The sequence below is a fragment of the Nelusetta ayraudi genome, unplaced genomic scaffold (genome assembly GCF_046127955.1).
Source record: "Nelusetta ayraudi isolate G7.1 ecotype Tasmania unplaced genomic scaffold, CSIRO-AGI_Nayr_v1 ptg000011l, whole genome shotgun sequence".
Classification (NCBI taxonomy): domain Eukaryota; kingdom Metazoa; phylum Chordata; class Actinopteri; order Tetraodontiformes; family Monacanthidae; genus Nelusetta; species Nelusetta ayraudi.
Window position 1 is genome coordinate 19,903,096 of NW_027466061.1, and position 13,279 is coordinate 19,916,374.

The 13,279-nt window shown below is 41.8% G+C and overlaps 2 protein-coding genes across 3 annotated transcripts; both read left to right on the plus strand.

Annotated features, from left to right (window-relative positions):
* The first annotated feature begins 1,404 nt into the window (after positions 1 to 1,404).
* Positions 1,405 to 4,393, plus strand: best4 (bestrophin 4). Its single transcript, XM_076019746.1, has 9 exons — positions 1,405 to 1,556; positions 1,636 to 1,736; positions 1,833 to 2,066; positions 2,661 to 2,815; positions 2,910 to 2,987; positions 3,486 to 3,638; positions 3,720 to 3,800; positions 3,893 to 4,047; positions 4,135 to 4,393. Exons 1-9 carry the CDS (start codon positions 1,405 to 1,407, stop codon positions 4,382 to 4,384), a joined length of 1,359 nt encoding a protein of 452 aa, XP_075875861.1. The 3' UTR covers positions 4,385 to 4,393.
* Positions 4,394 to 4,843: 450 nt separating this feature from the next.
* Positions 4,844 to 12,651, plus strand: hectd3 (HECT domain containing 3). 2 transcript variants are annotated; one of them, XM_076021772.1, is made up of 20 exons: positions 4,844 to 4,991; positions 5,294 to 5,779; positions 6,449 to 6,702; positions 6,941 to 7,076; positions 7,204 to 7,325; positions 7,556 to 7,669; positions 7,875 to 7,972; positions 8,058 to 8,223; positions 8,525 to 8,606; positions 8,889 to 9,071; positions 9,268 to 9,320; positions 9,404 to 9,572; positions 9,654 to 9,767; positions 9,886 to 9,975; positions 10,133 to 10,339; positions 11,139 to 11,268; positions 11,567 to 11,641; positions 12,003 to 12,084; positions 12,197 to 12,268; positions 12,439 to 12,651. In XM_076021772.1, the coding sequence occupies exons 2-20, from the start codon at positions 5,435 to 5,437 to the stop codon at positions 12,521 to 12,523; spliced, it is 2,577 nt and encodes an 858-aa protein (XP_075877887.1). In that variant the 5' UTR covers positions 4,844 to 4,991; positions 5,294 to 5,434; the 3' UTR covers positions 12,524 to 12,651. The 2 variants fall into 2 exon arrangements, with proteins under 2 accessions (XP_075877887.1, XP_075877888.1); XM_076021773.1 differs by having other exon boundaries at positions 7,875 to 7,957.
* The last annotated feature ends 628 nt before the right edge of the window (positions 12,652 to 13,279 follow it).

Consider the following 13,279-nt stretch of genomic DNA (forward strand, 5'->3'; position numbering starts at 1 on the left):
CTTCTGTCTTACAGATAAATCACAGGATAAATGCAAAAATGCACGAACTGATAAAGTTACACCCACGCAATCTTCGTTTACTGTTTTCTGTTTTTATCAGGTAAAATGACCTCCAGACTGAGGACAAGAGGCCGACCGCGTGTCAACCGAGCGCCACCTTGTGACAGAAACAGAGACCAATATTTAGCACCAATGTCATTCTTTCTCGAGTTTGGAAATACAGCCTCTTTAAGCTCGTTAAGACGAGGCAGCACATTCTGAGGCAAAGAGGAAGTCCGCGCTGCAGACATGTCCATGCGCTGACGAGCAAGGGATGGCCTCATAAACACACGAGCAAACACGGTCAGAGGATAAAACTTGGCGGCCGCGGAGGTGCTGATTTACAGTGGACTGCTCTGACCATGTGAAAAACAAACATGTGAAGAAGAGCACAGCGGCCAGGGACAAAGACAGAGACACTGGTGGCATGTAAGAGCGGTGGAGCTGGTGTCCATCACTGACACTTCACCAGCACAGTAAATTTCCTATCTTGTGTAATCAGTGTTTTATATGCATGTTGGGCTGGAGGGATTGGATTCAGTAAAATAGGAGGTCCAAAGTGCTGGAAAGTTAGATTCTGTGATTTATCGTTGGACTGAAATAATTAAGAGATATGTGATGAGAAAATGAATGTGCACATATTCTGAACAACAATGCTTGTGTAGTAAGGTGCAGAGGGGCCGGGCGGGCTTCGAACCCCAGACTCCAGGGTAATAGTCATGTGCACTTAACCAGTCAGCCAAAGGGATATCCCCTTAGCCAAGTAGTGACAGGACCCTCATCTGTCACACTTGCATTAACTTTTGCTTCCTAATTTAGTCAGATATACTGCTTCCTTGAATTAAATTGAGTCTTCATGATCATCATCATCATCATAATGACATCAGATAAGAGAGGCAAGGCAAGGATTATAGTTTTGATATGAGTTTTTATTTATTTTCAGGTATTAAATTAATAAATACAATAAATTTGCATATCTGCATTTATGGAGATTTTCTTTGGATTTACAGAACTCATAGATGTTTCCTCTACTGTCTGTTTAGCTGTATCATGTTACTTACTGTGCAACTGCAGGTGTGTAACACTGGGCTTCTGGTTCCCAGACAATAAATTGAACACGTTAATTTATGACAACACGGCAGTGAGGTTTAAATTGAGGGCCGGACGCTGATGTTTTTCTTTTCAGGGCAGACGAGCCGACACAGGACAAGGTGAAAGACCCGCTGTTGCACCATTTCAGGAGTTGTAGTTACCATTTGGGGGGATGTGAAACTAGCCGCATGTGTTTGGTCTGACGTATGCAATTAAAGGCCGAACATTAATGGTTAAATATTTCACAGGAATCCTGCCGCAGCCACAGGTGACATGACAGTTTCTTACACTCTGGAGGTGGCCAATGCCAGGTTCGGTGGATTCACCAAGCTCCTCTTCAGGTGGAAGGGAAGTATCTACAGGCTGATATACAAGGAGCTCCTGGTGTTCTGTGGGGTTTATCTGTTTTTCAGTCTGTTCTACAGGTGATTGGCCGCAACCCTCAGTCTTGCTGTTCTCTGTACACGTCTGTGCTTGTCCACTGAGCTAGACTTTCCCCTACAGGTTTATGCTCACGCCAAACCAGCGGGAGGTCTTTGAGCGCGTGGCCCTCTACTGTGACCAGTTCACCAACGCCAACTTCATCCCAGTTCTGTTTCTGCTGGGTGAGTCTCCCTGGAGCGGCTCTGTCTGGACCAAATCTGGAAGAAAAAAAAAGGTCCGCCAGAATTAAAAATGAATTCTTTTTATTTCTGTTGCAGGTTTCTATGTCACTATGGCCTTCAACCGCTGGTGGGGTCAGTACACTAGCTTCCCACTGCCCGACAACCTGATGATGGTTGTGTCTGGAAATGTGCACGGCGTGGATGAGAGGGGCCGCCTGCTGCGGCGAACGCTCATGAGATATGCCAACTTGTCTTCCGTCCTGATTCTGCGCTCCATCAGCACCAGGGTTCGCAGACGCTTCCCAACCTTGGATCACGTGGTGGAGGCCGGTAAGAAGGAAAGTGGATACGGTCCTTCTATTCTCTCTCTCTCTCTCTTACATTCTTTTCAATTCTAGTTGCTATTTTTATTGCAACGGAGATCGGTTTAAGTACTTGCTTTATGAGTAATTAAAAAAAAAAAAAAAATTCAGTTTAAATCAAAATATACATAATACATAACAATTTTTTTTTAATGAAAACTGAATATATATATAATCTTAGTTCATTCATTCATTCATTCATCTTCTATACCCGCTTATTCCTATTCACGGTCACAGGGTATAATCTTAGTTGTTGCAATTATTTTAATTGAATGCACATTTCTACACAAAAATACGGTGCTTTGCACGTGTCACTGCATTACAGCAAGTCTGAACTACACTCCAAGAAATACAAATGACAATTGGAATATTCCTAATGGGGGACACGTCATTTCATTTGCTGGCGTATGAAGAGAACATTCTGAAATAAATTCTTTTTTGAATTGATTAAAGAGATGATTCTGAAAGCTCAGTGCCAAATGTCTAAAAGTCTCTCCTCGCTGGTTGATCCAGGAAACTCTCTCTAGCTCATAGCTAAAACATGCGTCTCATATTTCTGCAGGATTTATGACAACGCACGAGCTGAAGCTTTATGCGTCGCTGCACTCTGATTTCAATAAGTACTGGATGCCTTTGACCTGGTTCTCCAACCTGGCATCCAGAGCGAGAGAGGAGGGTCGGGTGAGGGATGACATCGCCTTGAGATTGCTGATGGACGTGAGATCACTACACACCGTGGCTGTGCCTCACACTGACCTTATATTCTGCATAACAGCGTTTGTTAATATGTATCATGTTTTTCCAAGTGCAGGAGCTGAATAATTACAGATCAAAGTGTAGCCTCTTGTTCCACTATGACTGGATAAGCATTCCTCTAGTCTACACTCAGGTAAGTGGATGGACATTATGGGATAAAATATTAAAGATCACATATAATGCAAAATTCACTTTATCTTTGTTTTCCTATATTGGCTGTGGCTGCCAACACATTCCACAGACATCAGAAAACTTCATCCTTTACTTCATAAGGTTGCTCCACTTTTTGTGCTAATGCACACAGTTCTGCAAACATTCCTTTATGATGCCATTACGGGTACAATACCTTTTCCCAAGTTAGTGACTTACCTCTATGTGGAAGTTGACAGTAAGAAGTATTTTAAGGTAAAGGCTCTAAACAGGTGGTTAATTGTGCTGATTTCTGGATATGCCACAAAGAGATATGCCCACAAAAGGCCTTTCCACTTGAGCGTAGGATTAAAAAAAAATCTACAAAAATGTTATAACGCTGGACATTTAATTGTCGTATTTGAGAATAAATTGCTTTAATTGTAAATATGTTATTTTATTTCAAAACTCATTTAGTTATTGTTTTCTTTTGCGCACACAGGTTGTCACCATTGCAGTTTACTCATTTTTTGCATTCTGCGTCATTGGTCGACAATTTCTGGACCCTAACAAAGAGCACAAGGAACACAGAATAGACATGTACATCCCTGTTTTCACACTGCTGCAGTTCTTCTTCTATGCTGGCTGGTTAAAGGTATGTGGCAAAATAACCAGGTTTTACTTTAGTATAAGAGATAATTGCTTTTTACAGTGAAATTACATTTTTGCAATGTAGGTTGGAGAGCTTATTATCAATCCATTTGGTGAAGATGATGATGACTTTGAAACCAATCAGCTGATTGACCGGAACATTGAGGTTGTCCCCTCATGACTTCTCTCTATGTAACAATTGCTGTTAACGCCAAATACTAGCGGCCCTGATCTGAATTTGTCTCCTCGCTCCGGAAGGTGTCAATGCTGGCTGTGGATGATATGTACCAGAACCTGGCTCCAATCGAGAAAGACAAATACTGGACACAGAGACATTTCTCCATTCCCTATACTCTGTCAACAGCAGCTGAGAACCTTAGACCTGCTTTCAAAGGCTCCACCTTTGACATGAGGTAACCCACTTTTACTTTAACCGTGTATGTTTTTGTTCCTGTTAGATCGCTGAGATATCACTGAGCTCAAAAGTCCCATATTTGCAGGATGAGCACAGAAGACCTTGAGATTCACCTGCCTGCAGACACTCCTGGAAAGGTTCAGGGCAATGATGTGTCCAGCATTTTGCTGTCTGGCAATGGGATCAAGCAAGGACAAAGGAGTCCCTCTCTACTCGAAATCTCTTCACCCTCAAATGATGAAGAGGATGGTGATTATTCTCCTGAGGATGTCACCAATGCCTCCAGCTTAAAAGATCTCGAGATGGCACTGATTAGAGTCCCAGATGAACATTAAAAAGAAACAAACAAGAAACAAACAAGTGTGAGCCTTAAAACCATTGCTTTTTTTGTTTTGATTGACACAGTATTGTGAAATAAAGTTGAATGATCTTGACCATGTGTGTTGAGAACATATTTGTTTAAAGACTTCGGTCCAATATTCTATTGATTTCCCATCTTGCAGAATGTAGGTCTGAACTGTGTCAAAGTCACTTGTGGAATTGCCCACCAAGAATACCTAGCTGCATAAATATTCTATTTTCTTTTCTTTTCTTTCTTTTTTTTTTTTTAATTAAACCAGGCCACATGAGTTCAGAAAAAAAAAGTCACGCATCACTTAAAATAAAAATCAGCCGGATCCACCGTGTTTTTCCCAATCTTTGACTTCCCACGCTAACGAGTCTGTTTACTGTTATTGATGCGGATGCGGTTGCGGTTGCCAAGCGTCTCCAGGCCAAAGCGGAGCATACTAGACCAAAGGGTGGCGGTAATGAACTCACATAGTCTTCGGCCGCCATGGAAAAAAAACAACGAAGAAGAAGTCGTCTATACGCTTCCGTGTTGTCAATTTCCTGAAGCTCGTCGACAATCGATTTTGTGGAAAAGAATCGCCAGCAGTAAAGGTACATTTTAAATATATTATAATGATACTTCCATATTTAATAGAGCGGAAATGGATCTCACAGTCAATGCTGGACGCTTTTTATTTAACACATGCCGAGATACCTTATGTCAGCTCATTTTATTACTAATACGAGTATGTTAGTAGTTTACGTTCGGTATCAGTGAACTTTAGTCCGGTGAAGTAAAGGTGAACTCCGTGAATGAGGTCTTAAAATTAGATTTCCCCATTAGATTTGTCAACTGTGTGTTTGGTGACTCGTGGTCTCTGGAATGTTCGTTTCTGTGGTGGTGTGTTTCACAGGGGACGTTCGCACTCAGCCGGCCGGACTGCAAAACAAACAGTGCTGCACAACAGTGGTGCAATGTCAGCTGACGCCCACCTGGTGCAGAGCCGTTGATCGTCTCCCCCAGCAGCAGCAACAGCACTATCGTCATCATCATCATGTCTTTCGGCGACAATCCTCACCTGCTGTTAGGCAGGATCCGCTTCCTGAACAGTTGCATTGAGTGTTTCAAGAGCAGCGAGCCGTTGCCAGAGTCCCTGTATTACGTCCCGAAAGAGGTGTGCTACAAAATCTGCAAAGACTCGTCCACGTCCTCCTCCTCCGGACCATCAGGCGGTGGCTCCATCGGGGGGAAAACTCTCATCGCCGTCTACGAAAATCCGAATCAAACGCCGCATAAGAAATTGTGCAAGTACAACATCGAACCAAAGAAAGGGGCATGCATCCGGACTACAGGGGATGAATACCGCAATAGCCAGGGCCTTTGGGTCAAGATGACTAAGGTCAGTGTTTTACAAGTGTTTCACAAATGAAGTGGCCTTTAAGTGACGTTAATCAATCTATTACTGCAACACTGGTTTTGTAACTGTGGAACACTAAGATTTTATAGCATGCTCACAAAGTCATAAAGTATCAACTTTGAAACATTGACCACTAAAACCATTAATAGAGCTTCATGGTTTGAATTTATTGTCATGATATAGTCTTCTATAGAGTCATCTTGTGTTCCTTTCAACAATGTGGGAAACCACCTTGTAAGCCATTGCTGGTTAAGACCAAATGAGGTTGAATGTGATCTCTGTGTCTTTTACCATGTGGGGATACTGAGAGGTTTGATTTCCATGTTCGGTAATTAGTGCAGTCCTGTCAATTCTGCTAAACAAACAAACCCTAAATTATATTTATCCTCATGTTTTGCCATCTCTCTTCTGGTCCAGTTAAGATAGAGCAGTTTAAAGGTACCAATCATCTTCAAAAAATATTTTGTGGGTTCATTTTATTGAATGGTTCCTGAACCATCTTGTGTCTGAAGATGAACGAGTTTTGGAATGGATTTGAGGACTCCCTTTCTTTCAAATTGATTGTTTTTTGTTTTTCTTTATTTTGTTAATTGCCTTTTATGATGTTACAATTAGGGTCTTGTGTCATGATTTCATGCTATATGCGTACAGGATCAGATGGAGGAGCACCATCCAGGGGTAGAGCTGGCTGAAGGCTGGATCTTGGTATGTAAACAAACTGAGGGAGGAGACAGACTGGTGCCGGTGGAGTCACCAAAGACCATCAGCCGGCAGCAGCAGCTCTTTGGCTATGACCACAAACCCTGCAATCGTTGGGAGCAGGTGGTCAATGTGGAGAGTGCACTTTGTCTCGGCTCCAAGCCAAAAATTGCAGAGAGGGATGATTCTGCCGTCCAGAAGTTAAGGTGAGCATTCAAAACTCGTTTGTCCGTTAATTAATTTGACTTGCTATGAGTTTTCTTTAAAATAAAAACAACCCAAAAACAAAACAAAAACATCTATTTGTGTAACCAAGCTTAATCAGAGAACAGAAAGAAACAGGTATCCTGAAATGAAGCACTCAGGACCAGAATGAAGTTTCAGTTCAGTTCAGAGTATTTACAACAATTAAGGTGTTTTTTCTCTCTCCATCAAATCCTGAAGATTCATCCCTCCCACCTGGACATATGAATGTGATGAGGACCTGGTGCACTTCTTGTATGACCACATAGGAAAAGAGGATGAGAACCTTGGGAGTGTCAAACAGTGTGTGAACAGCATTGATGTTTCCTCATTCACGGCGAGTCACACTCCAAATATTCTTGTTTTTAAACATTTTCCCATTAAAATTATGATTTTATTTTTTTTTAGTCAAGACGTTAAAAAAGAAAAATATCTTACTAGGAATATTTGATATTTTCTTACAGGTTGATCGCCTTGGCGGTGTGAGCTGCCTGACAGATGAGAACACTGAGACTTACTGGGAGAGCGATGGGATGCAGGGACAACACTGGATCCGTCTTCACATGAAGAGAGGCACTGTGGTCAAGTAAGCTGCTGTGCAATTAACAAGACGATGACGAAGTAAAACAGAAACAATTCTTGAGTCTACAACTTAAAATGGCAGAGCCTAAGATATATAAATATATTTTGACAAAGTAGGCATGTAGTATTCTTAAAATCATCCCTAACATGCAACTCCTACAGTTTTCTTCTGTGCAGTGACGTGTGCCTGAAGACCTGTCCTTACTTTTACTCTGTGAATTGTCTTCCTTCTAGTAAGCTGATACTGGTGGTGGACTCAACCGATGACAACTACATGCCAAAGCGAGTCACTGTGTATGGTGGAGAGGGAGACAACCTAAAAAAAATGAGTGACGTCACCATTGATGTGTGAGTGTTGTTGCAATGCTTCTCTCAGTAAGCTGCATGTAAAGAAGCTGTTGCCTTGCAATGTGCTGTTTTGCCTTATTTTACCATGTCAAGATAAATATAATGCACAATTGAACGGTAATTCCTGTCGGCAGTTTTTTTTGGTTGATGTCAGAAGTTGTCAGCTGCCTGGAATGAGAATGTCGTTCACTTTATTTGCCTACAGAAATCTTATTGGAGAGGTGGCTGTGCTGGAGGACATGACGTCTCACTTGCCTGTAATTGAGATTCGGATTGAGGAATGCAGAGGTAAGGTTTTTATCGGTGGGCTGGTGATACATTAGTGTGTAAGTAATATTTCACGGTGATACAATGATCTGGATCTGGTTTTCAATGTTTGTCTCTCCAGATGAGGGGATAGATGTCAGGATCAGAGGTTTGAAGATCAAGTCATCATGCGAAAGAGACCTTGGGCTCAATGCTGATATTTTCCAGTCGACCAACATGGTGCGCTACCCCCGTCTGCAGGGCCACTCCTCTGACTTCCTGTACGGCAGGGCAAAGGTCACCCAGAGGTATCTGAGTCTTCAAGGTTTTACTCAAAGTCCATTGAATGACCACATGTCAGGAAGTCAAGTGTTATGGCTGCCATATTGACAAGTTGCAGGTTCAGTTGAACATTTCAGCAAGCCACCTGGAACTGAACCAAAGTTAGCAGAGTATTTCTAAGAAAATATCCTGAAGAGTCCACGCCAAGAAAATCAAAACAATAGTGAGGTTTCAAGTACATGTTTTCAGTGAAACGCTCTGAGTGTGTGTATTATTTTTACGCATGTATTTCAAATAAGTCGTTTAGTGTGGTTTTGCTCTGTGCAGGTTCATGACACTCCTTGACAGCGTACTTCATTACATGATTCCAGCCTGGGATCATAGTCTGGGCACCTTTAACCAGATCAAAGTGGGTACACATGGACTTTAATTCATTAATTATTCTCACATTTTTTTAAAATTAAAAATACTGGCATTAAATAGTCATAACACAAATGTATAAAATGATGCTGTGTGTCAGTTTTCTAATAGAAGCAAAACAGCAAGGTTTTAAAATGAAGCCAAATAGGGAAACAAATAGGGATACAATAGGCTCATAATGTCTTTTCTCTAGTCACTGAGAGAGCCAAACTTTATGAGCGGTCAAACAGATGCTCCAGTTTCCTCATATTCTGTGTTTGGTGCCCTCCAGCGGATAAAGCAGTTCTTGCTGCTGTCCAAGCGCCGCTCGGCCCTCATCACACAGTGCCTCATCGACTCGGAGACCAGCAAGCCAAACTTTATGCCCCGTCTGTACATCAACAGGCGTCTGGCCATGGAGCATAGAGATAACCCTTCTCTGGACCTCAGCTGCAAGAACACTGTGTTTACTCAGGTACATGCTGGTCTACCTGAGTCGTTTATCCCTTGCCAAAGTAAAACTATAACATTTGCATGCAATTACTATTAAGTGTCGCTACAGTCAGATTGAGTGAATTTCATCATTAGAATATCTGTTCTGCAGTGGTGGTTTTATGGTGGTTAGTGTGGTTTCAGAGAGACAAGAGTGCAGCTTGTTTCCCTTGTTTCAGGTGTTCGAAGGTCTCAAGCCATCCGATAAGTTTGAAAAGACTTTGGATTACAGGTGGGATATTTTCACCTCTCATCTGAGGCTGGTGTGGTGAATAATTCTTGCATTAATTGGCTCTGCAATCCTGCCGTCTGCAGATGGCCTGCTCGATATGACCAGTGGTGGGAGTGCAAGTTCATCGCAGAGGGCATCATTGACCAGGGAGGTGGATTTCGGGACAGCCTGTCGGACATGTCGGAGGAGTTGTGTCCCACCTCGGCTGAATGCAACATGCCGCTGCCCTTCTTCTGCCGGACGTCCAACCAGGTAACCGGCGCACTCCAGAACCACTCATTCATCATCATCGGCTGTATCTCAGTCCTGACCTGGCGTCTGCCTGTTTGGCAGGGTGCATTAGAGGCCAGAGATTATTACGTCCCCAACCCGTCGTGTAAAGAGTTCAACAAGTATGAGTGGATTGGTCAGCTCATGGGAGCTGCTCTGAGAGGAAAAGACTTCCTGGTGAGTCACGCTCACTCTTAAACCTGAGATTGATTGATTGGTGCTGTAAAACAAAATAATAGGTGGTTATTGTAATGTTGACTGTGTTTGGGTTTTTTTTTCATGTCAAATCATCCAGGTCTTGGCTCTGCCTGGTTTGGTGTGGAAGCAGCTGACTGGAGAGGCTGTCAGCTGGAGTAAAGATTTCCCTGCTGTAGACTCTGTGCTGGTGAGGATAGTTAAATAACAATCAGAAACAGAAGCAAAAATTGGAAGTAGTGCTACTTTCAAAAGTCTTTCTACGAAACTAATATTTACTCTAATGATCACCAGATGTTGTTGGAGGGCGTTTTTCCCCTTTTGTATTAAACTGGATGTGTTGTCAGGTAAACTTGCTGGAGGCCATGGAGACAATGGACCGGGAGACTTTTGAGTTCCGGTTTGGTGAGGAGCTGGTGTACACCACCATGCTGAGTGACGGCCAGATGGTGGATCTGGTCCCTGGCGGCAGTAACGTGGCTGTCCGTTATGAAGACCGCAGCGAGTTCATCCGCCTGGTGCAGAAAGCTCGGCTGGAGGAGAGCAAGCAGCCGGTGAGACTAATAAGTTCTGTCAGAGGTGTCCTAAAGGTTGCCGTTTCTGTCACATCCAGTGTTTCACTTACACTGATTTTACATAGGGGCTCTATGTAGGGATATTAACTTATGCCATTATTTAGGATATAGATTGTTCTTGACTAGTTCAGCTCTTCAGGTGTGGCTCACCACCAAAGAGCACCATTTGTGATTGATCTATCTCGCCATCCGTTACGGTGTCATTCATCACATGTTGCGTTTATAATTTCTCCAATGTGTCCAGAAGTATCATAGTAAGATGAAGAGATTCCCTTTTGTAACAGCAGCATTATCTGCAGGATAAAAACTGGTTCCGAGAACAATGCAATGGTTGTGTTGATGGCAGAAGGTAGGAGAAGAAATGCAGTGCCAAAACTAGTTTGCTCACTCAGTTGCAGGGATTGGTCAGTGAAGTAAAGGCCAGTGACACCTGACAGAGAGGGTGCTGATGGAGATGCAACAGTAAAAATTCCCAGGTCAAGAAATGGTTCCTTGGTTATAGTGACAAGTGCAGGTCAGCAAGTAATTAGTCTGAGGACCCAGATCACTTTAAAATATTGTTTTAAAACTCTTTTGTTTGTTGTTTGTCCCATTAAAAAAAAAAAAAAAAAATCAGGATGCTTTCACCATCAGTTCATGTCAGAAATAGCCAAATGCCCATCTGTTTTGTTTTTTTGTTTGCCTGTGTCTTTTCCCCTCATTTCCCTGTTTGTTCAATGTGTTATTGAAATGTTAAAAAATAAGCCAGCGCCTGATCATCATCTTGTCTGTTCTCCAGATTGCGGCCATGCAGGCTGGTCTGCTGAAGGTGGTCCCACAGGCTGTGCTCGATTTACTCACTTGGCAGGAAGTGGAAAAGAAAGTGTGCGGTGACCCCGAGATCTCAGTGGAAGCCCTGAAACGACTCAGTGAGTGTGCATTCGATTTTTACAGCATGGGTGCCGTCATGTCTTTTTAGCTGAACTTGCAGCAGATGATGAAGTAGAGGCTGCTTAACCTCTTTTTAGCAAGTGAACATGTCGGACAAGGTAGTTACATTTGAATCCCAACAGCAAAACAGCTGTATATTAAAACATACATATAGAAATATAGAAGTAGTTGTGGTCTGCAACAACTGAAAGCTGAGTGTATGTCTTCCTTAATTGAACTGTGGTTTTGGCAGCCTGCATCATTAACACACTATTGTCATTTCTCTTTCCCTCCCAGCACACTATGAAGACTTGGTCCAAACTGACACTAGAGTTCAGTACTTATGGGAGGCACTGACAAGCTTCACCAATGGTGAGTTGACCCGTTATATTTCAGCGGTTTCACAGTACGTCTGTTGTGGCGGACTGGACAATTTAATGCAGACCAATCAGCCGCAATGTTAAAACCACTGACACATTAACTGAATGATTTTAGTCTAGGGTATTAGTTCAGTGTTGTGATTGAATACTGTAGAGATTTCCAGAGAGGTTATCAAGCTTATAGTGGCATTCTTTAAAAATGGAACTGCTACTGGATTTTTAGGTGTGGCAGAGGAAAAATGATATTGAAACATTAACATTAAAAATGCCCAAATTTCAGCTGCAGTGTGTCTGTCTTTGGCCTGTCGATGATCTCTCAGCATTGCCTGATGATACTGATTTTTGTTTTTTAGAGGATCGCAGTAGGTTTCTGCGGTTTGTGACTGGTAGAAGTCGTCTTCCCGCACCAATTTATGTCTTTGCTGAAAAACAAGGGTGAGTCCCAAGAACATCCTTAGATTTTAGTTATGTTATTTGGGGGGGAAACCGTTTATTAAGAAGCAGCAGTTGATTCTCCTGTCTTAAATGTGTCTGCTCTCTGATTTAGATCAGAAACAACAGATGCGCTTCCGCAGTCCTCTACATGTTCCAGCACTCTATATTTACCCAACTACCCAAGGTATATTTACAGTCTGCGCATGTGGTGAAGAAAATGTTCTTAATTTATGCCGGATCAATGATAATTTGTTGTTCCCCTCATCTTTTATTAGCTACAGTGCAGACCTGCTTTTACTGACATTTCATTTCTAACTTTCTGTTTCTGCTCCTCTCTTTTGTCTTGTTCTGCAGTGCGAAGGTTTGTGAGGAAAAGCTGCGTTACGCTGCCTACAACTGTGTGGCGATCGACACAGACATGAGCCCCTGGGAAGAGTGATCTCTGATTCAATGCACATCTTTAAAAATCATTCATTAAATCTGGAAATCTTGCCAATTTTAGACACATAATAAATCTGCCAATCAATCCTAACTGTGTATAATAAAGAATTATATGGGGACATGGAACTGACTTTATTTTTTATTTAAAAAGATTTTGTGTCATTTTTCAGTTAAGCATGATGGTTCATGAAAGTTACGTTTCTTTATTGTTATTATATATTGTGACTGACTTGATAATGTCAAAAAATATAGTCCACTGTTTTCATTCTAGGTCACTGTCTTTACTTTTATTATCAAATGTGTAGTTAATTACTGAACTAAACTAGTGAACTATATTTAAAAAAAAAAAAGAAAACATACTAAAACTAAAATAGGGCATACATTAAAAAAAAAAAGAAAAAAAAAGCATAAGATGTCTTAAATGCATAATTCGGTGCTGATATTGACAAAATGCTAATGATCCAGACACCCTATGACTTCTACTCATCTGTATATGCCTGAATAACCAGATGCTTGAAGATCTCAGGTGGCAAGGATCAGTAGCTCTGATCCAAAATTACTTCTTATGCTCAAGCTTCTCACTCACTCTCTAATGCTAAGTCCAAGTCACTCTCTATTTTTGACACTTAAATGTGTGACCCTATCGTTTTCAGTCATTGAAAACAGATTTGTGAATCTAGTATACAAGACCCTGAGATATTTTAACAGCAACTGCCAGTGTGAAAAAATAATTGCCTATAGCAGAGAAGAACTA

Excerpts from the sequence above, each read along its gene's own strand:
- best4 (XM_076019746.1), top strand. The coding sequence starts at position 1,405 with ATGACAGTTTCTTACACTCTGGAGGTGGCCAATGCCAGGTTCGGTGGA. Across the intron at positions 1,557-1,635 it reads TTTTTCAGTCTGTTCTACAG|GTTTATGCTCACGCCAAACC; the intron begins GTGATTGGCCGC and ends TTTCCCCTACAG. Across the intron at positions 4,048-4,134 it reads GGCTCCACCTTTGACATGAG|GATGAGCACAGAAGACCTTG; the intron begins GTAACCCACTTT and ends CCATATTTGCAG.
- hectd3 (XM_076021772.1), top strand. The coding sequence starts at position 5,435 with ATGTCTTTCGGCGACAATCCTCACCTGCTGTTAGGCAGGATCCGCTTC. Across the intron at positions 7,670-7,874 it reads AGTGACGTCACCATTGATGT|AAATCTTATTGGAGAGGTGG; the intron begins GTGAGTGTTGTT and ends ATTTGCCTACAG. Across the intron at positions 8,607-8,888 it reads GCACCTTTAACCAGATCAAA|CGGATAAAGCAGTTCTTGCT; the intron begins GTGGGTACACAT and ends GGTGCCCTCCAG.